Source organism: Nasonia vitripennis, chromosome 1, assembly GCF_009193385.2.
Source record: "Nasonia vitripennis strain AsymCx chromosome 1, Nvit_psr_1.1, whole genome shotgun sequence".
Lineage (NCBI taxonomy): Eukaryota > Metazoa > Arthropoda > Insecta > Hymenoptera > Pteromalidae > Nasonia > Nasonia vitripennis.
In genome coordinates, this window is record NC_045757.1 from 13613981 (window position 1) to 13635838 (window position 21858).

The following is a 21858-nucleotide window of genomic DNA, read 5'->3' on the forward strand; positions in this document are numbered from 1 at the left end:
GGTATGGGCCGTAGCACGGGTGTAATGATGCGCAAATCCGGCCCGAGAAAAAACGAATATGAAGAGAAAAAAATTGACAAATCAGACAATGTTACGGGCTTTATCATGCATAGTTTACCCTACCTGAAGTTTACTTGTATAGACTACTACAGTACCGGATCCGGGCCGGATAAAATCCTGAAGTATACTAAATCATTTTCTTATTATCATCTTACTCTAATATAATAAATGCCAAATAATGTTGTACAAACGTTAAAATATTTATTTGTTAATTTATTTATTAAGTACGTCATGAGCAATTTACAGAACATAAATTACATTAAAACGTACATGTAACTGCAATATATAAAAATAGTCAAATTTTAATTATAAATATTTTAAATGTCATTGCCATCACTATCTTGATCCCGAGTTCTTTTTCTGCTGTCACGACCTCGATCCCAATCAGCAGCATTGTTTATAACAGTTCCAATCAGTCCCAGTAAATCAGCATTTGTCACTGTTTGTCCCTTCTTACTATGTGCATTCTGCATTGCATCTGAAAAATATTATACTTATTTATGAAGAATATTTTTATATAAATACATGAGTCAAAAATAATTTTTTTATTTCCTTTCTTACCAAACAAGCAGTCGTAAAACTTAGAATCTTTAAAAATGTACTCGTCTTTACTTTTTTTTTGAGCAGTAAATTTTCTAACAAGATCTTTAGAAAAGAAAGTTTTGAAAATAGGAGTTATAACTTTGGCAGCTATATTTTTCTCTTGAGTATTTATATTGCAGCCAAAATAAGTTTTCTGAAATGAATAAAAATAGATTAAATTTCAAATTTTTAACATTCATTGTCATGACAGCATTAATAATACTAATATACACTATACTCACTAAGCTAATGTAATTATCGTGCACAATTTTTGAATTAAAATTGTAGAACTCTGTAGAAGTTTCCATAGGAAGGGTAACGTCATAAATTTCTTTTAGCTTCTCCAATGATAGAACATGTTCACTATCTCCGAATGGTCTTTTATCTTGCACCAGTGTTTTCAATTGAACCATTTCTAGTTGAATGTTCGCAGTTTTACTGTCCAAACTAACTCTGTATGCTTTCGAATTTTTTTCAGCTTCTATAATAACAATATAATACAAAAGATAAATATATGATATGAGGTAAGAAAATGTATACGAATAAACAGTATTACTTGAAAATTGTTCCCTTACGAAGTCAAATAACTGATTTTTGAATGCTAAAACATGAATATTATTTAAAAAGTATACTGATAATAATTTAGAGAAATGTACATATTCAAAAGTTCTTACTCGCCAAATCTTCTTTTGTTATCAATGATGATGGTATCAAGAATTCTCCAGTATCATTTTGTTCTACAGTTTCTAAAAAATAAATAAGCTTATTTATAGCAAAGGAAACTAATGTTTGTTTCGATTGTAATTACCTGATTCAATTTCTTCTTCATGCGCAATATCAGGTGGGTCTTCATGAATCTCTGCTAGAACCTCTGCTATTTCTTCATGAATCTCTTCTTCATAAACCTTTTAAACTCGAAATTATAAATTTATTTATTAATGACATTGAAAAGTATAGAGAAAATCACTACATATGAAGTAACGGTACTACATATAACAATTTTTTATCATGTGTTAATTCATAAATAGACAAGAAAACTAACTTACACTCAATATCATTTAAGGAAATTTCAACTAATTCCATATCATCTGATTCTTCAACTTGAAAAATGTTCAACAAACTTGAATCCAGTGAATAATTGAAGCCAGGTTCGACAATATTAAGTTGTTTACCAAGTATAACAATCTTCTTTACATCTTCTGTCTCTCCGCATATGTGCATATTGCATATATTAATAATAGATTTGTTCTTCAACAAAACACAATTGTTTGGATGTTTCGTTGTCAGTTGCGAGTTACAAAACTGCAAATGTTTAACATTGATCCCTTCTTTACATTTCTGTTTCTTCAAGATTTTGCACAATCCTATTTGGAGAACTGTTGGCTTTTTGTACAGTCTCTCTTGTTCAAGTCTTGAACACAGTTGTTCAAGTGGTTTGTTGCCACTTCTAACATATTTTTTGACTTGCGCTAATTTATTTTCAAATGGAAATGCTGTTAGGTCACTTAAGCAGCAATCCAAATACTTTACGTCATCAGCTAGATGTACTAAGCTGTGCATATTTAATACTAGAGTTTCTTCGCCATACAACTCTTTAGCTAACAAAACAAAACGTTGCAAGTATATCTGCGCAATGTCTGCATATTGTTTACATGATTTTTGACATCTTAGTAAACGACAAGCTGTGGCAAGGAGTAAAAAATGCTGATACTGATCATCAGCCAGGATGTTCTTCATGACAAATATGCCATAATAAAGAAGGAAAAAGCGAAATTCAGTTGCCTTCCATTTATTTATTTCTCCAAGTGATCGAGTGGTTCGCTGGAATTCACTTGGAACATCTTTTGAAAGGTTTAGCATTCTTTGGGACACTCGCAGCATGTCTTGTCTTTTTAGTGATTTTGATGGTTTCATCCAATAATCCACAAAAAGCTTTTTCATTACACCTAAACACCCTAGATGCATAAAATCATGTACAAAGTCCTTTATCATGTTAACTGGAGGTTGTATACGTGTCAAGGGAGATACACTGTGATGATGTTCTGGTTGTTCTTGTAATCTAAACGAATTATCACTTCTGTTCACATTATCTTCTACGCCATACAGAAGGCGATTACTTTGTCTATAACCCATTACAGTACATCTCTCACAGGCGTAATACCCTGTGTGTCCTTTTATGCACTTTAAAAAAGCTCTTGCAGGTCTATCGCAAATAAAGCACATGACTTCAACATTGAATTTCTGACCACTTATTTCAATTCCATTTTTTAAGAGTGAATTCAATTCTTCAATAAACTTCTGCAAATAAGTATCTACATTAGAAGGTTTACCCTTTCCACTGTGAACGGCTATTATGAATGGCTCATAAATTACTACTTTATCATAAATCCTCCCCAATAGTGGCCAAAATTCATGATTGCTTGATTTAAAAAGTGGTAAGCCATCTGAACTAAACTGCAAGATAATTTTTTTGTCTTTGTGTAATTTAACATCTATAGTTCTTCTAAGGTTTGTAGCAATACCTATGTAAACAAATTTGGCTTCATCTTCCGGATCATTTTCTTTAAAATTCTTAATTTCAAATAGTTTTTTTTTGACCTGTTTTTAAAAATGTTTTTGCACATGCAGGAAGTTCAGAATGATACGGTTTCAATGTTTTCAATAAAGCATCTAGATGAGTATTAGGTATGGTAAACGTAAAAAACCATTTCTTCAAGTCTTTTACAAAATCTGTCTCAATAAATTGTTCAGCAGCATCTGAATAATCCTCATCACTATTACCTGAATCAGTCTCTTCATCCGATGAAAATCTTCTAAGATTCGCCTCTTCTACTAATTCATCATTATTATACTTCCTTGCTATAACAGGCGCATCTGTATCTGATACTTTATTCTTAACAATGTTTTCTATGTCTTCACCTTCCTGAACTTGCTCTACTAGAATTTTACTACTCTACATGCAAAATCTTTTTTGACACTACTGCATTATCTGAAGCTTCTTTTTCAAGCATGTCTTTTTTCAACTTTTGCTACATTCGATAATTGCGAATTCTCAACTTGTTTCGTTCACTCATTTTTTCACATACAACAAATTATTTCAGAGTTAACACACAAAATATATTTCCTAACAAAACCAAAGCTATTGTAATCACATATAGGTTAGGACTACTTTTATATTCTCATAAGATTTACGTTACTTCAGGTGTCCTCTACTGTACCCTTAAGATTACATTAAACCTATAAATTGTATCGTAGGAGTCTGCTACAGTTTACATGTTTTCTAAATCTAGGCAAGCAAATCCGGGTCGGGTTAGCGCATCATTACAAGCTTGATCAGGAGCCTGAAGTTTCCCCTGATCAGGACCGGATTTCAAGTACGGCTTGCCGTACCCAATTTCCACTCGGGTAAGAGCGTATGCGTGCGTATGCATGCGTACGCGTGCGGTGAAGTTACTAGAAACATATAGTGACTTTTCATAGAGCCAACTATCAAAATTCATTTTCGTAGGTGACTAAAACTAGTTATAGAAAACGAATGCGCCACAACAATCGTATAACCTCAACCTTCTAACATAGTCTGCCTCATGGTCTCCAGTATTTTGTTTGCTCTTTGAGAAGAACATCAATTCTTTTGCAGCGGAGTTATTAATACAAAACGTAATTGTCAGAAAGCAGCGAAAAATATATATTTGATTATATTTACAAAATAAGTTTGGTGTAATTTTTCAACGTAAGTTAAAAAAAAACATTAGTATAGTTATTAGTTATCTATAAGGGGATGTCGGAGCAAAAAACACTGGTTTTCATTTACGCTTAATTTTTTAAATAAAGCTTGCAATAAAAACCAACGAACTGCACGTCGTTATTATTATTATTACCTTCAATGTCTATGTCGTCAAGAGATGGATAATGAAAATTATGCTGAAATTGGATTACTGCTGGTGGAGCTAACTCAAGTATTCATCGAGTTAGAGGAATACCTTGATAGAAAGAGAAAGAAATTCAGGAGATGGTGGAGCAAGCCGTTAATTCGCCAAAACTATTTGAGTGGATATGGTGGTTATGCTATGGTATTTCGGTATTTCCAACTAAATGATGAGGAGCAGTTCATACATTTTACTAGGATGAATGTACAGACATATAATTATGTCTATGATCTTATTAGAGATAGATTAGTAAAAAGATCTCGCAGAACGCATTTGCCACCTGAGTTGAGATTCAGTTTAACTTTAAAGTAAGAAAAATATTTTAATATCAAATAAATTATTTACTGTGTAATTGTCTTCAACATAAAATATATATTTTTCTTTTAGCTATTTGGCGCATGCTGATTCTATTAGGAAACAAGAATATTTTTATAGTATTGGTTTATCTACAGTCAAACAAATTATACCTGAAGTATGTGCTGTGTTGTGTGAAGTTCTCGTGCCACTATTCCTGCAATTTCCTTCAACTCAACAATTTGAAGTAATAGCAAGCGATTTTATGCAAGATTTGTACTTTCCAAACTGCATAGGAGCTATTGATGGAAGACACTGCAGAATCGACAAACCTCCTGGTAGCGGCAGTTTATTTTTCAATTATAAACATTTTTACAGCATTGTTTTAATGGCATCCTGTGATTCCAAACAACGTTTCACCTGGGCAACTGTTGGAGATTATGGTGAGATATGTGTAACAATAAATGTATGTTTATGAAATATGTAATGTATAAAATTGTTAAAGAATGTAAATTTATTTATAGGATCTTGCAATGACGCTGGCATATTTGCTGAGAGCGATTTAGGACAAGCTTTATCGCAAAATCAAATCCAGCTACCACCTTCACAACTACCGCCAAATTCAGAAGTACGGAGTCCCTACGTATTAATTGGAGATGGAGGCTTTCCGTTAAAACCGTATCTAATGAAGCCTTTTTTAAGAAACAACAATCTACCTATGCCACACAGAGTTTTTAACTACAGACTAACTACAGGCAACAATAGAAATAATTATTTTTAGCACACTATGTCTTCATAATCTGTTAAAAGATTTTGAATATAACGATGTAGAAAATAGATGGTATAATAACCATGTAATCGTACCCATTGATGAAGACAATATTTATAGAGTTCCCCTGGGAGAACATAGAGTACGCGACATCCTATGTAACTACTTTATTTCTCCAGCTGGATCTGTCCCGTGGCAGGGGGCAAGAATGTAAACATTGCTTTTAATTACTGTAAATGTATTGTAATAAAATAAAAGGTATGACAATGTATAAATAAAATTTTGTATGAAATTGTTATTTGAGTGTTTTTAATGTCAGATATAGATGTAATTATAGTCATGTAAAAATTTAAAGTATTTAGTATTCTTTTTTTATTTTTATTGAAAAAAATACATGAATATGTCATCTTTTACAAAGTATTTCTTAGAAACATTTATGATTAACAAAGTTATTATTTTATAAAATATTATGATAAAATTCAAAAAGTTAAAGAATTCTGTTTGACACTTTCTTCTATTTTGTTATTTTATTATTAGAAACTAAATTTATAAAATTATTGATAACGTGGATTATAAAAAGTAAAGGACATTTTTTCAATGATTCGCTCCTTGACTCCATTAACGCTGAGTACATAATAATTACAACTTCTTTGACTAATGCAGATTTAATCTTCAAGTTCAACTTATCATTTTTTAAGCGGATAGAAGAAAGCTGCTTTTCATTTGCATCAACGGTATCGATACAAGACTGCAATGGACTATGGTATACTGATGATTTATCATCAGACATTATTCACAGGAACATCAGCTTCAATGATTGGCACTTGTGACTCTTTAAAAGTTTGACTATCAAAAGCTTTCTTTATAATGTTAGGCTCTTTGGAAGAAAGTTGCTCGAATGGTTCTATTTGTATTTTGCTTTCATTATTTGACAGTAAACTTATCATAACTATATCTTCATAGCCCTCAAGGATTTCTAATCCTGAAGTTTCTTCCATACTTTGATTGTACTCTTCTTGTAAATGAAAAGCACTATCAGCAGTCGATACCTCTTGAGGTATCTCTTCATATATCACATGGCCTTCTGTACTGGTAAGATCAACGGGTTCATGTTCATTTTGATTATTGATATTGAAGAGATTTTTTAAATCTGGATAATTTTTTAAAAAATTATCCTAACGACTTCTTTTGGCTCTTCATGTGGCTCTTTATGTTGCTCTTCATGTGGTTTTTCATATGGCTGCTCAGGTAACTTTTCGTGTTGCTCTTCATAGGTGTGGCCCATAAGATAATCGTATACTCTTTGTTGGACTTCTTTTTGATTAAGTGAGATATACACTGAATCTTCTTTGTGTGATATATAATTTTCTAGAAAAATTAAATATTGATAAAATTCTTCATGTGTATCTGAAATTTTTTGACGTCGAAACTTTTCCAAGTTAATTTTAACAAATTTTCTGCGCATGTTGTACCACACATTTTTGACACCCTCAACTAAAAACAACAAAATAACATTAATTAATTTCATAAAAATATCAGAATTATTTACAAATTTAAAAATTATTATTACCTTCAATGTCTACATTTTCTTTTTCTTTGATTTCCTTTTTCACTACTTCACAAAAATTATTAATACTTTCTTGATCTCTATGCTTTACATCCCGTATATCAAACGTAAAATTATTGTGACAGTTGCTTATCAAATTTTGTACAATAATTTTCTGTAGGTTGTTCATTTTTCTTAATGCTTATTGTTGTTGCCTTGTAATTAGATTAAATGAGGTTAGGTTTTGTGGAACTGTCAAAATTCGAACTACTGCACTTTCTTTTGTTTCATCTGTCCAACAATACCGAGTAATTGCGGAAGTTTCAATAAGCAGTCCATTGTGAAGAGTTCAAATTTACGATTATTCTTTGCAGTTTTCCATTGCCAAAATAGAAAGAAGTAGCTGGTAAATTGCGTACCTTTATATCAATCATTTAATCTGCAATCATAAGAACATTTAATAAATACTATTCTTATGCATTAAATTAATTACTGCTTTGACTAAAAATTATATCCATTTATAGGCTATATGTTCTAGGTTTCTGCAGTTGTAACTATCATTGATTTTTTCTTCAACAAAGTAAACTGATTTAAGTAAAAAATGGAGAAGCTACAAGAATTTCAAAAGCAAATTTTAAATGATATACTGATCAACTTTTATATGAACAACCCTGAGTTGTATACGATAAGATGGAAGAAGGCTACATATATACCGTTGACAAAATTGAAAAAATTAAGGTGCTGAAAAATTATTTGAGTGAACTGGACATTGATGTATCAGGTAATAAGAGATTTTTAGTCATTGAACGTAGTTTGTAATATTTGTCTTTTGTACGTTATAATATTGATTCATACTTTATAATATTGTTAGTAGCATTGCTCCTAAACTGTCTATTTTTATGATAATTATCTATAATTGCTTTCAGTATCCGAAATTATCAAGACCTGCCAAAGTCTTGTTCAAAAGTTTAAAACATGTTTAACTAACGAAAAAAAAAAAACAGGAACAAGGTCAGGAGCTGTACAACATGATTTTGTCTATTAAGAACATATGAGTTTTTTAAAAGCTGCACTCGCTCATCGTAAACAATTATCAACTGGCATCATGCAGTCTGCAAATGTGCAGGCACCAAGTAAGATAATATACAAAAATATCAATTAATCAGTATTAAACTTATTAATAAACATTGTATTTTTTCAGGTACCTTTGCGTATAACTGGATGCCAAGGGCTCCACCAAACTCATCTTCTAATACCCTGTTCTCAGCACCCAGCAGTTCATTTGTTACTGAAAGAAAATATAATTTAACTTCTACTACTCCAGATCCAAGATCAATAGGCGTACCAGCTATTGATAAAGAATCACGTACGTTTATATACAAAAATATTCTCAAAATTATTGTTATGGCAAATAATGAAAATTTGTATTTTTTCAGATACCTCTAGGCATAATGGGATACCTAGGACTGCGCCAAAGCCATCTTCTACTATTGTTACTTCACTGCCTGGCTGTTCATCTTCTGCTGAAAGAAATAATAGTTTTAGGTATAATGCTCCACCTTCAAGATCATTAAATGCACCAGCTATTGATGTGTTATCCAGTAAGTTTACCCAAAAATATTCATTAAATTATTCTAATAGTAAATCTTAAAAATGTTATTTTTTAGATACCTTTAAGTATAAAGGGATGCCAAGGGCTCCACTAAAGCCAGCTTCTACTACTTCTTCCGCATTGCCCAGCTATTCGTCTGCTGCTGAGATTAATACACGTGTTCCAGATTTCGATGCTCCTGCTAAAAAAAAACTTAAAATTATCAAACAAGATAATGAAGGGCTGCAGAATTTGCAAACAAAAATGTGTGAAATTCTAGAGAAGGTGCAGAAACAAATGGAGAAGTCAGTAAATGTTCCAGAAGAAGATAAAGACATTGATTTTAAACAACATTTATCGAACAATTAGACATGTTTGACCAGCAGCAAAATGAATTCGAAGGTAATCGATCAATCAATAATAATATTAATGTGATGCAATTAGTATTAATTGTAAATATAATAGATACAAATATTTTTTTAGGTTAATTACATATCCCCTCCTTCAAGTAAAAAGTAAACTACAATGGTGCTACAAATATATTCCACATTTAACTACTCTTTAACTAAGAAATGTACCTATGCATGACAAGCTTTTTACATTAGCTAATCTGTATTTTTCAAAAAGTTATATAATTGATACTTACTGTTCGTTTTAATTGAAACATTGTTTTCTGTGTTTTTATTACAATTGATGACTAACAATTGTAAATTAGGTCTAGAACTCATTCTGCATTTTTTAATAAATTAATATTTTATTAACAATAATATTAGAACCCGCACAGATTTTCACTACTTTCACTGGCTTTATGGCTTTATGGCTGACTTTGTTTCTCAGCATAGACAACCTACTGGGAGATTGAAACTGAGTTGAGCAGATGGCATACAGATAGAGGTAAAAGAGAGAGGGGAAGAGGAATAATCAATATCTGTGCCTGCGTGTGTATCCAAGTACCTATATGAAAATATTTTAGATACATAGAAAATTAAAAAATATTTTCCATATTTTAATAATTTAATGTACAAGTACATACACGTACATTGATTAAGATATAAAAATAAATCTTTAACCAATTTTTTAACTGAAAAATTTTATTCAAAAGTATTTTTTAGCTTTTACAAATACACAATGTTCTTTTTACACTGCATGTTTTACCTGAGTCTGTAAATAATCTTTAAAAATTCTTATTGATTTTAAAATTATAAAAAACTTCATTCTTTGAACATGTCTATCGCTATTTTCAGCCTGTAATTTTTCATTTAGCATATGCACATATTTATTTGGCATCGACCTTTTTGTTGATATAAAATATTCCTGTATTCCTTGATTTACAGCTTTTGAAGCAGTCTCTTGAACTTTCATATCTCTCTTCACTTCGTACGTGGATCGAGGTTTCGAACTTGAAACCAAAAATGGTTTTATAAAGTACATCTTCTGATATATGCCCTTTTGTAGATATGTAAGATTCTGTTTCGCTTCAATTAGTTTATCGGTCTTTACAAAAATATCTCTAAGATATTTGTATTTCTCCTTAATTTGCTTTGCTGTAACAAAAGTAATAATATTTTTAATTTCATATTTCATAATATTTATATTTATAATATATAAATGAATTACGTACTTGGCATATTAATACCATCCTTCGAAAGAGCTTTTTGTATGTTTAATAAAACATTATTTTTTTCTGTATTTGAATAATGTTTTTCATCTTGATGGTCGAACATAAAAGTATTTGCAGCATAAAATCGAATGATGGTTTTTTCCATGAAATTCATGATTGTAGAGTACTGTAAATGTTGTAGACATATAATTACTTAATATTTTATTATATTTCGATTTCGCTATTTTCACATTTTCATTATCACATTTTGTTTTCGGAGATAATCGCTGTTAAAGCAGAGTATCTGCTGGAGACCATCAGTGAGACAGACACGTTGGAAGGTTGAGGTTATACAATTGTTGTGGTGCATTCGTTTTCTATAACTAGTTTTAGTCAATTCCGGAAATCAATTTCAACAGTTGGCTCTATGAAAAGTCACTATATGTTTCTAGTAACTTCACCGCACGCGTACGCATGCATACGCATGCATACGCCCTTATGTGGCCACTGCCAATGATTTTCTTACGCGCGCCCGGTGGGATAGCACACGTAAAAATATAAATGATCTGCGCTGTATAGCATATAGCGACTGGTATTCCTCGCGCCAGCGGCGCAACCGGTTTTCCGCGGAAGCCCTGCGACGACGAACCAACGGCGATACTTCACAATGAAACGGCTTATGTTTCTCGAGCGTCGCGATGCGGATTTTCTGAGGAGAGCGTAAGGGACTATTATACGAGGACGAGATTACATGCGCGGAGTTATGAAAGCGCGGCTTTGTAGATCTGATGGATAGGAGGAGTGTAATGCTCGCTCGTTTCGGTCTTTTTGCTAGGGTGTGACTCAGTGTGAGGTGATTTAGATGCATCGTACGGGAAGGTGTACTCGAGGTTTTGCGCTTGTAAAGCGTTAATGATCTTGTTAGGTATAAAGTGCGAAAATTAAAACTTGCAAAACACACGCATCACCTTACGAAACGCGACAGTATTTATTACGAATTTGATAACGCTTATTATAATATATGATAATCGCTCGCGCCGATCCTTTATTTTTTTAAATATCATATAGAAATGAAATTGCGTTTGAAACTTGCAGAAATCACTGCCAGTTTGAGTCTAATAAAACTAACTGGATAAGCAATTCTTTACGAAACGCTCCCTTACACTAATATCACGATACGGTAGTTTGAAAGTAAGAAATAAAGCAGTCACTAAACCGAAACATTGTTTACCAAGTTGGCGATTAATGCTATCTCATAATGAAAGCCTGAAATACAGCTTGTGAAAAATGATAATAAACCTTATTGAGCTTTGATTGGCAGTAAGTAGGGTCTATACATCCGGACATATTTGTTTTCACTTGCAGCGGGTTCATTATAAGTATTAGCTTTCCGATTGTGCGTCTCATTTTATTTGCAATAGTTTCCGTGAAAAGCGTAAACACGTGCATTACCGTTACGTATATGAAACTCCAGGTCACGCCTTGAGTTTTCTTTTTATTAACGCTGCGCATATAACGCGTACTTATTTCTGCTATCTTCGTGTATGCATCTGTTACATATTTTAAAATGTATATTAAGGAACATAATAAAAATATTTTAATAGCACTTTTAGCGGCGTAATTAGGTCAGCAAAAAAATTATTCCTGCTCGGGGAAACACAAAACTTGTATGGCTTACTTACCATTGTTTATAATATTATTTTTATATTTTCAGGCTGCTACGATCTGAATCATATTTACAGTGTATTGAGTAATTTATGTATGTGAATAATGCAATGTGTTTCATTCGATCAAGTCTGACATTTTTCGTGTATACACACTCAAGGATATATTTTTATCGTGTAATTAATTTTTTTAATTTGAAGTAAACCGAATCATAAGTTACTAAGTTTATTTCAAACTTTCTAAAATTTGGCAGAAGCAAATAATTCTTTGATCATTGGTAGCAATTGGTTATTCAAGACTTCACGGCGTTTACTTTACAAAATAATTCGGCAATTCGTAAAAAATATTCGGAAAGTGCGCATGTATCAACCTATAAAAAAAATTCCACCCAAAACGTGATTTGTTCTACATGAACGGTATGAATGTATTTACTACCTACCAGTCTTTTCTACCAGTGCATCAAATAAAACCTTCAAAAATAGTCACGAAACTCAAATCCGACTGTAAATGTAAACGATTATTCAGAATACCGTTGCTAATTTATAATGCCATCAAAGATATCACATAAGTAGTTGACGAAATCGTTCCCTTCCCCTAAATTCCAGCAATGGTTAACAGCGACTACGTGTACCAATCACCTCACTTTGTCGCGAATAACAAGCGTCAAGCAGAAAGTAGTGCAATAAAATCTATATCCAACCATGCCAGAAAGCATAAAATCAATCAAGAATCCCTTTCAGCAGCGGCACAAGACCGATCGCTGATGAAATATGGAAATTAAAAGTGTCCCATGTGCGTTGACCACGCAGTTTCACAAAATCTAGGCGAATACTTGAAAAATGTTAAATGCACAAGTGTATAGCAGGTGGTACAAGAATTTCTGTGGTGTATAATATGTATACATATTATGAGCGAATCTGGTGCCGTTACTAAATTTCTTCCTTGCGGCTCAAAAGCATATCGCGTGTATTCTGCTATATGTAATGAGCCGGACTATTGCGTGGTCCTGAGGAAGGCTAATTGAAGGATTTTCCCCTATTAGAGCAGTGGGTCAATATTGCTGATAAATTTATTGCATCGTTTTGAATTGGATATGTTTTTGAGAAATTGATTCCTCCAATATTATGCTGCTTATGCTTTCGATTTCTGCTCCAAACATAGCAAGGTACACGTGTGAGAAATAAGCGATGAAACCGAACGCACCTGTATTGATTTGATTGTTAAGCTAGTGGTGCAATGCGTTTGTAAGGTATCAGTGACACACATTTTTCGATCTAGAAAAAGTAGTACATTCGGCAACATTGCTACAAAACTACTTATGCAGAGTCATGAATCAGTCAGAGCGTAAGTCTTGTAGCGCTTATGATCATTTATCGAACTGGTACATACTGATTTCAGACCAATGCAGCATACATTATGCGGAGAGAAGATTAGGCAATTTTTTCCTATGCTTATTACAGAATATTTCTTCATCCCATACGGATTGGTACAAAAATTCGTTCGGCGAGGCCAGCGACACATTGTACATAAGGTTTGTTTTCTTAACTGTCAAATTTGCATTGTCGCACGATCGAGATAATGAGCTGACAAGAAAGTCAAAAACAACAGACTTGCTACAAGCTACCGTGGCGCTTAAATATATGTACATACAAATGTTGCGAACTACCAGTGGAAAGCTACCGCAGTCTTACTATCAGAAAGTATAGATCCGGTGCTGTTGAAACCTATTGTCTACGTTTTTAAAGCATCCCTTAACCACGACGAGCTACTCTAATAAAATATACCTTTAATGCTGTTCGACTCTGCGACTTTAAGAGTTCCATTCACAATTCACAGTCGAGCTAACTAATTATAGAAAGGAGCTAATAAATTTCAAATTTACGACCTCGATAGAGGTAACCTCCCTTCCGTACTGGCACTTAAAGACCCCTAAATCGATCAAAGCCTAACCAAGATAACAATGCAACATTCCCCTAGAAAAAAAACCCTTAGAGCTGCATGCCTACTTTTTTCGGCTCAATTAACCCCATCAATGCCTAAACTAGCGCCATTGTCGCGCTCGCGCGCGCGAGTAACACAAGTCATGCGTGAAGTGGCCTGCCGTACACGATTGAATTATGCGCGTGTCCTGTGCAGTCTACGCGCAGTAACTACCCGACAGGCCAAGCAGAAGGGAGAGAGAGAGAGAGACGAAGCATTATTATTGAGAGAATTCGCGCTCGCGCCATTATTTACGAGGAACATATACCCGGCCCACCTGTTTTCACACCTTTGGACAAGGTGGAAGTCGTGCTTGGGGAGGTGGCACTGCGGGGCTGAAGGTTTTTGGAAATTCACTGGCAGAGCTGCACTCGATCGAGGTTCCGAATTTTTTTCTTTCTCGAAGTTCTTTGCAAACTTGTGAAATAATTCGTAAAAATTGATTGATACCAGATACGAAAAAAAGAAAGTATATATCCGTATGCACTCAAGAAATAACGTGACGTAACGAGTAAGCCAGACCTAAACATGACCTAAAAGAAGGTATACACTGCACGAGCCACCGTATCGCTATCAAAGCTCGAAGAAAACAACGTTATTATTCAAATTAACAAAAAACAATGAATAAAATCAGCCCGAAGAAACGACCCGACGGGGTTTCGGCGCTGAGCCGTATCCCTCAAAAGACGCGATAAAGCGAGCAAAAAGAGAGCCCAAAAAACGAGAGCAGCAGCGGAGAGCAAGAGAGAAAGAGACGAGCGAGCAGACCCAAGCGTATGGGTATATGCATTACACTTGATGTAACTGACTGCAGACCAGCAGCAGCAGCGGCGGCGGCGGCAGCTGTTTACCGCTCGCAGGCACATACGCGTAAGGTGCCGTGTTAAATGAAAATTCAGACCGATTCGATACGGACCCAGGGAGAGAGAGAGAGAGAAAGAGGCGCCCTGAACACATACACACAGGGACGCGTGCGCGTACCCAAAGGGGATAATACTTTTCGGGCCTCGCTCAACGAATTTAAAGCCGAGCGCGCGCGCGCAAGGAACCGTTGTTTCGGAACGGAATAATGAGTTGTTTTGACGATTTGCATTGTTCGCGCTGCAGAGAGGAAGAAATAAAAAGGAAGCGGTCTCGCTCTCATCGGTCGAAGGAACGCGCGCGCGAGCGGCCGAGTATATTGTGCCGCAGCGGCAACTCGCGCGCACCGATGATCCGCGCAGTGTATGTGCGTATACCAAAATGTGAAAGGTTTATGCGCGCGGTCGTTAAGAGCATTGCTTTTTAGTTTTGCGTTTCGAGCTCTCTCTCCCTGTGCGATGAATGGGATTGGGATTTTTCGAGCTCCGGGTAAAAAGTGCAGCCGACTGACTGCTTTTTACGGCCGCCGCGATGTTTTCTTGACTTTTACAGCGCTTCAAGTCTGTGACGTCGTATAATTCGAAAAGAGAGAAAGAAAAAGAATTTATGACTCTACTCGCGTTATCTACGAAAGTTGGTAACAAAGCGTTTCCCATCGGCTTGTATACGGCGCAAAAGACAAACGCAGATTAGCGTGGATCTTAATTGCCTCATTACCAAACTACCGCTCTGCGCTCGCTGACTGACAAATTTGAAACGCGCCGAGAGACTGACACTTGAATGGCCGATTCCGCGTATGTAAACGAGATCGAATGTAATTGCTCTCCGGGGATATAGATTCGAGAATAGCGTTTTCCGTATATTGTCGATGAGAAAAAAATGAGCTTCGCGAACTTCTGATTCAATTATACGCTCCTGATAATAATCGCGAGCTCGCGCACGCGCGGGGTTATATGCAGGACTGATTTATTACCGCCCTACACGCATACGTTATGTAGTGATCGCGCACGCGCAAGTATCACATCTCAATTCAGTGATAAAACACGAGTTTTGCCGAGCGAAAAAACAGGCTGTTATTTTTTTCGGTATGAATAATGTACCTATACGGTGGTGGAAAATGATATCTTCTAAGCGTGGATGAGGATATAAAATTATATCTGATTCTAGAAGAGCTTTATTTGTTGACAATATAAAGGGAATCAAAAGAATAATGTAATGTTACGCGACTTCTACTTTCAGATACGGTAAGCATAAAACAGGAAATGATTTTATTTTTTCGTTATATAACCGAGTAATTCGGAACATTCCTTACGGTACATTCTGTGCCATACGACGAAAGAAAAGAGAATACCTTAACAGCTTCTTGTAGAAGCAGATTACTACCTCATTGCACCACGTACTTGTTTCGGCAAACTGCACCGTCATCAGTAAATAAAACGAGCTCGCGCCATTGGCACATAAATGTGCAATCGTAAAAGATATTATTATTGTTAGTATATATCACGGTAACCGGAGAGTCGAACATCTTCATTTACACCGACGAGGTATAGAGTTAAATGGCACACCATTCACCGGAAAATCTTCGCTCGTTAGGTTTGTACACAAGATATGACATAACGAAATAAACCAGCGGAACAGAACATAAAATCTTATCAAAAGAAAGAGATACGAGTCTAGGATTCGAAGAAACTTTATTGAATAACCACCGAGATGTGAACTACTTTCAGAATCTACAAACGAAATAACGAACGCATCGTAAACTAAGCCATATCAGGTAATCTAAACGTTCCAACTAAACAAAGAAAATAATTGTTCAATATCGATTATAATCGATAGATTTCTCACTTTATCGCGCAGCTAATAACCTATAATTATACGGGCACACATCCCTATAGCCGACACTCATAAGCATACGAGCAAGTGCACAATTACTCTCGACCGGAATCAGCTCTCACGCACGCCGGACGTTCCACTTTCGAACGGTGCACGGGCGCGCTCGCGCTTATACCTGCTTCTAAGCAAACTATAAGGTACACTGAGAGAAATTTATAGTAAATTTTACTATACTGGATAGGAAATTTTAATAAAAAGTTTGGTAATCCACTCACAGACTGACAGTCTAGTAATTTTTACTAAACTGTATAGTAAATTTTATAAAACTATAAATTTTACTATACTGAGTAGTAATTTTTACCCTGACTAAATTAAATATAAAAATGCACATAGTGGAAAAATTATTTTCAATTATTATATGGCTCTAAATTTTTATGGTTATGGAGGGTTACTCTTCTAACGCACTTCATTCAGAGAACATTATCGATTCACTCGCCGCAGTTGATTTTTAGAGACATTAAACTAACCTAGATACATTTCCTACAACTAAACGCTTAATTATTATACATATTCGCAATTCGCAGTACATATGCTTATACGCTCGCAATTGTTACAACAGGGTTGCTAAACGGACTTATATACTAACTGAGCTAACTTCTTACCGCTTGCGGGTGTTATTTCCCGTGCACCCCCTAGCGGCAGCACACCAAACAGCCATGCTTGCTAAACGCGCATGCACATAACGCGTCAATACGCATCAGTTCCGATTTTCAGATGAAAAATACTATACGTTCTATTAAAAATTACTATACTGTCAGGTAAAAATTCATACATTGGCGATTTTCACTATAGTTTCTGTTAATTTTTCCTATTGAGTATGGTAAATTTTATATGGAAGTTTAGTAAAAATTGATATAAATCTAGTAAAAAGGTCAGTTTTGTCAGTCTGTGACGAGATTACCAAACTTTCCAGTAAATTGTCATGAACATATAGTAAAATTTACGCACTATTTCTCTCAGTGTAGGTATATAGCGCATAGCCCAAAGCCTCGGCCAACCATGTACGGCGCGATTCGCGAAACTCAGCGGGAGAATTTCACTCGCCTATACAGCAAGCATGTGTGTGACGTTCGGCTGCAGCTCTATCAATGAATGATTGATAGGAGGAAATCCCTTGCGCGGAGAAAAATGTGGGAATTTTATGTCTGGTGCAGTTCCCGCGAGCGAAAGAGTTGAGACTGAGGTCTAAATTAGAAAATATTTCCGTGTTGATTCAAGAGATTATATACGCAGGGCGAGTCGGTATTAACTGATTGATCCCGAGATGGCGGTGACGTTTCATGAAATTCCGCAGCCTTGCTCTGTAATTTAAATGTACTCTTAGATATGTGCAATGGAACAAGCCAATTTGCCGATGTAGTTCTCTGCAATTACGCGGAGGATTGCAGATAACACTGGAGAGTTTGGTTACCTAAAAACGAGTAACGAAGAGAACATTTATGGAAAGCTACGAGACGAGTATGTACACTGTACAGCATTCACGTACGTGAAACTATCGCGGAAAAACTAGCTGTTGGTTACGCTAAGATTAGATCCGATAAATACCGAAGTCCATTCAGGGCGTCTACTCGAACCGTCTGCGCTTCGAAGCTGCAAGTACTAGTTGCGGGGTCAACGGTACAACACCAATCATTGATGGCATAATGATCTCGAATCGCCTTCAACGTATAAGTATTCAACTAACGTTTACGAAAACCATATGGAAATTAGAATACATTAGCTGATTTTATCAAAAAAATAATCCATTCAACTTCCGCTTAATCAAAATACCTCGTTCCATTTATCCAGCGATTCCGCGAGTGCGATAAAAAGCGTAATTTAACCGATAGCTCGTAAGTCAAAAGAGCTGATGTAATGAGTGTGTGTATCGCTCCTTGAATTTCAGCACATTTCTGGAAAGTGGTATACGATATCATCGGCAGTTACTCGTCTTTTATACTTCAAAGCGCGTATGCCTACACGTCTCGTGACTGCACGCGAATGGCGATCAATGGTTTAATTCACCTACTCGCGACGTACGATGCCATATACACCTACAGAAGTTGAGCGAGACATATCGGAAAAAACTGGTTACGAGTCGCTCAGACGTTTCCTTGAAACTACTCTGAACTTGAAACTACTTTGAAACTCTCGGTGGCAGTTTACGGCTTCGGGGCAGAGTAGACGATGAATGAACCGATTAGTAACGTCTTGTTAGTGCTGTAATTATAGTCGGTGATTGTAATATTTGCGCTGCGTGAAAAAGAAATTGATTGATGGTCTCGTACGCGTACGATTGACCTTAAAACACACCGTGATTGACGATGAACACGTCTTATTGATATTGTAGGCGATTAGGTAATACCCAATGCTCCTGAATAGACACAATCACCTACTCGCGCGATTATTTTCACTGTCTCCTGTACAGCAAAGAGTCTCTCTAATCTCCAACGTTCGCGTCGCCCTAGCTAGCTTTCTCGAGGCGAGTAAACATCGCCATAAACCCATGAAAAAGTGTCCTGCACGCAGCCGCGGACTTTTACCCATTAAAATAAATCCGCGTAATCTGCTATCTCCTCTTGATCACGTCCGCCGTTCCCGCTTTCCTCGAGCCGGAGCAAAAGTTCTCGAGCAATTCATCCTCTCAAGCTGCATCGACTGTCGAGACGTCCATAAACCTTATGTGGGAAGTGCCGCAGCGAAGAAAGTTACGCAAGCGCGGAAATATCACGTACCTGCGTTATATACAAACATTTGCCATACAAACCGCTAGACGGATCGCCGGCGTTTTCATTTTCGTGTCGAGATCAATGATACAGCGGTCAGTTCTGCGCGCTGGCATTATAAGCGACGCATCGATCTCGCGATTGCACCGTTATGCAAGAGCTGTGCAGTTTGGCTGTCAACCTTTACAGTAGACCGATGTACGCGTTTGCGACAGATTATTTTGCTTTTTTGCTCGCGTCGATTATATGCTCTGCGTGCGCGGCGTTAAACGGTTATGTCTTTGGCTACCGAGATAGATCTGTTTTAGTCCGGGCGCTGGTGCCATCTGAGTATAAATGTTGAGCTCCCCTCAGTAACTTGGAGTTTTTCCATGTTTTTTGGGCAAACGCATACTTTTTGAGTTAAAAATCAATAAAGTTTTCACAAAATAGGATTTGGCCGCAATTTTTCGAGCTGTTTTTCCCGTTAATTCTCGTGAAATCTAAAAATTCAACGATTTTTAACTCAAAAAGTATGCGTTTTACGAAAAAAGTTGTAAAAGCACTTTCAATTCAAAAATACCTAAATAATGTAACTAAATTTTTTTCAATTGCAAATAGCAATTATTTGTTAATTGCACATGAGTAATTTGTTTATAACAAAAAAACTAACGGGTTTCGGGCTTCGTAACCAAAAAATTTCGATTCCGCATCCCGAAACATAGAAAATCTTTAAGTTACCGAGGGGAGCTGAAAATTTACACTCAGATGGCACCAGCACCCGGACTATTTGCGGCTGGAATGTTTTCGAGAGAAAGAAAGGCCGGCGCTTGGATGCAGATATTACACGAGTAGTAGCGCGATAAGTGTGAATGGGATAAATATTGTTCGTGGCATAATTGTAATAAATATACTTTTTCCAGCGCCTGACAGATGCAGAAACGAGATTATACTTCGAGCATTAGATAGTCGTGCGAATACGGCGTGAGATTTTTTTATTTGACAATATTTCACAAGCCATATACGGCGCAAGACGACGTAACGGCTGTGAGGTACACTGTATCCACGTGCGTAAGAGAAAAAGTCGTAACGGCAACAAACGACTCACCTTAAGGTATGGGCTCAATTAGGGCTAGCCGTTTCGGCGATAGATATTGCCTAATTGCATCGCCGTGCGTATCCTTTTCTCGAAGTAATGAACTCTGAGTTCTCGGCGATCAGTCTTCATCCTGCCGCGAGTGCACAGACACATGCATCGCACTAGAAACGGGCATTAAGGAGCTCCGTTTGAATGTAATAATTTGGATGTAGACTGGATTACAGTATTTTTTTGCGACGTATGGGGTTGAGGGACACGAACTCGCATGGGCGCTGTAGTTTCCAGACGCATTTCACCGGAAATTTCGAATCGTTGCATAAATCGATCAAGGAGCGGATTTTTTTTTCGCAAAGGTAGTTTCAATTTAATATTTCAGTGCGCAGCTGCGATGCTGGCAAGAGTATAATTTATCAAGACACGACACGGATAGAACCTGCGCGTGTAGCTCTGATAATTGCAGAATGTACAAGCGACCGATAGGTATACGCCCGGGCTGTCGCGTGATTTATCTGAGCCGGTTTGCGAAATGTATACCTTCTAAAATCAACGAGCCACTCGGAAGAGTCGAATTTTCCAATAACCGATTCGCTGCTGTGTGTGTGGTCTGATGTGTGATTCCTAGTACGCCGATGATGAATGGTTTCAATCAAAGCGCGCCAACACCTCGCATAATTACACCCCTTGTGACCTCGATTTCAGGAGGAAATGACGTTATAAACTCGACGAATTGCAAAAACCCGGGGATAATATAATCGTTGCGCGTAGATATAATTGAGGGACATTACCGTGAGAGGGAACGCGGCTTATTTTACTAATGAGACAACTTCAAACAAGGGTAGATCCCCATTTTCGCCGTACATATGATTTTAATTCTTTTTACTACAGCTAGAAATACAATACAAAACAGAAAATGTTATAAGATTTAATAAAATAAATTTTTCTTCTATGAGAATGAGCCGTCAGTTATTAGCAGTTTGACGGTTTTATCCGGCATAGATTTGGTTCGCTGCGCGTTCAAATAAACCTAGATACCCGAGTGTGAAAAAAAATGTCCCGAATGAGAAGTGTATCACGCAGCGTTTCAAAAGCTACGAGCTGCAGTTAACCGCGTCGAACTGCGGTATTATAACGTGTCAGTGCAATGAGTCCTAATTCACTAAGATTTAGTGTTCCTTCGAAGTTACAAGCAGTTTTTATGATATTCTTGAGCCGTTCGCAGCCCTGAAAGTCAATCACGAACCTTCACTCTTGTGCAAACAAGCGGAAAGCGCGCGAAGGTGTGAGAAAAAACCGAGCTTTACTCGTGGT

The 21858-nt window shown here is 36.2% G+C and overlaps 3 protein-coding genes and 1 long non-coding RNA gene across 4 annotated transcripts; 1 reads left to right on the forward strand and 3 right to left on the reverse strand.

Moving 5' to 3' along the window:
* Window positions 1-236: 236 nt before the first annotated feature.
* On the reverse strand, window positions 237-1428 carry LOC116738708. Its single transcript, XM_032602335.1, has 5 exons — window positions 1317-1428; window positions 1199-1243; window positions 885-1123; window positions 622-796; window positions 237-538 (listed from the first exon to the last, which is right to left on the reverse strand). The coding sequence occupies exons 3-5, from the start codon at window positions 1053-1055 to the stop codon at window positions 378-380; spliced, it is 507 nt and encodes a 168-aa protein (XP_032458226.1). The 5' UTR covers window positions 1056-1123; window positions 1199-1243; window positions 1317-1428; the 3' UTR covers window positions 237-377.
* A 1104-nt stretch (window positions 1429-2532) lies between these two features.
* On the forward strand, window positions 2533-5929 carry LOC103316543 (protein ALP1-like). Its single transcript, XM_016984274.3, has 3 exons — window positions 2533-4876; window positions 4956-5305; window positions 5387-5929. Exons 1-3 carry the CDS (start codon window positions 4545-4547, stop codon window positions 5641-5643), a joined length of 939 nt encoding a protein of 312 aa, XP_016839763.1. The 5' UTR covers window positions 2533-4544; the 3' UTR covers window positions 5644-5929.
* A 110-nt stretch (window positions 5930-6039) lies between these two features.
* Window positions 6040-9693, reverse strand: LOC107980950. The gene is made up of 6 exons (XR_001729077.2): window positions 9415-9693; window positions 8849-8970; window positions 8618-8700; window positions 8383-8465; window positions 7202-7616; window positions 6040-7125 (listed from the first exon to the last, which is right to left on the reverse strand). It is a non-coding gene; the product is annotated as an uncharacterized LOC107980950 (long non-coding RNA).
* Window positions 9694-9841: 148 nt separating this feature from the next.
* On the reverse strand, window positions 9842-11857 carry LOC107980637. Its single transcript, XM_016981589.3, has 2 exons — window positions 10390-11857; window positions 9842-10312 (listed from the first exon to the last, which is right to left on the reverse strand). Exons 1-2 carry the CDS (start codon window positions 10541-10543, stop codon window positions 9906-9908), a joined length of 561 nt encoding a protein of 186 aa, XP_016837078.1. The 5' UTR covers window positions 10544-11857; the 3' UTR covers window positions 9842-9905.
* Between the last annotated feature and the right edge of the window lie 10001 nt (window positions 11858-21858).

What these genes read in the sequence shown, in the direction of transcription:
- LOC116738708 (XM_032602335.1), bottom strand. Translation starts at nt 1,055, where the DNA reads ATGGTTCAATTGAAAACACTGGTGCAAGATAAAAGACCATTCGGAGAT. An exon ending in ACGATAATTACATTAGCTTA is followed by an intron (nt 797 to 884) that starts GTGAGTATAGTG and finishes TATTCATTTCAG; the next exon opens with AAAACTTATTTTGGCTGCAA. An exon ending in GTTTTACGACTGCTTGTTTG is followed by an intron (nt 539 to 621) that starts GTAAGAAAGGAA and finishes AATATTTTTCAG; the next exon opens with ATGCAATGCAGAATGCACAT.
- LOC103316543 (XM_016984274.3), top strand. Translation starts at nt 4,545, where the DNA reads ATGGATAATGAAAATTATGCTGAAATTGGATTACTGCTGGTGGAGCTA. An exon ending in AGATTCAGTTTAACTTTAAA is followed by an intron (nt 4,877 to 4,955) that starts GTAAGAAAAATA and finishes TTTTTCTTTTAG; the next exon opens with CTATTTGGCGCATGCTGATT. An exon ending in GGCAACTGTTGGAGATTATG is followed by an intron (nt 5,306 to 5,386) that starts GTGAGATATGTG and finishes ATTTATTTATAG; the next exon opens with GATCTTGCAATGACGCTGGC.
- LOC107980637 (XM_016981589.3), bottom strand. Translation starts at nt 10,543, where the DNA reads ATGAATTTCATGGAAAAAACCATCATTCGATTTTATGCTGCAAATACT. An exon ending in GGATGGTATTAATATGCCAA is followed by an intron (nt 10,313 to 10,389) that starts GTACGTAATTCA and finishes CTTTTGTTACAG; the next exon opens with CAAAGCAAATTAAGGAGAAA.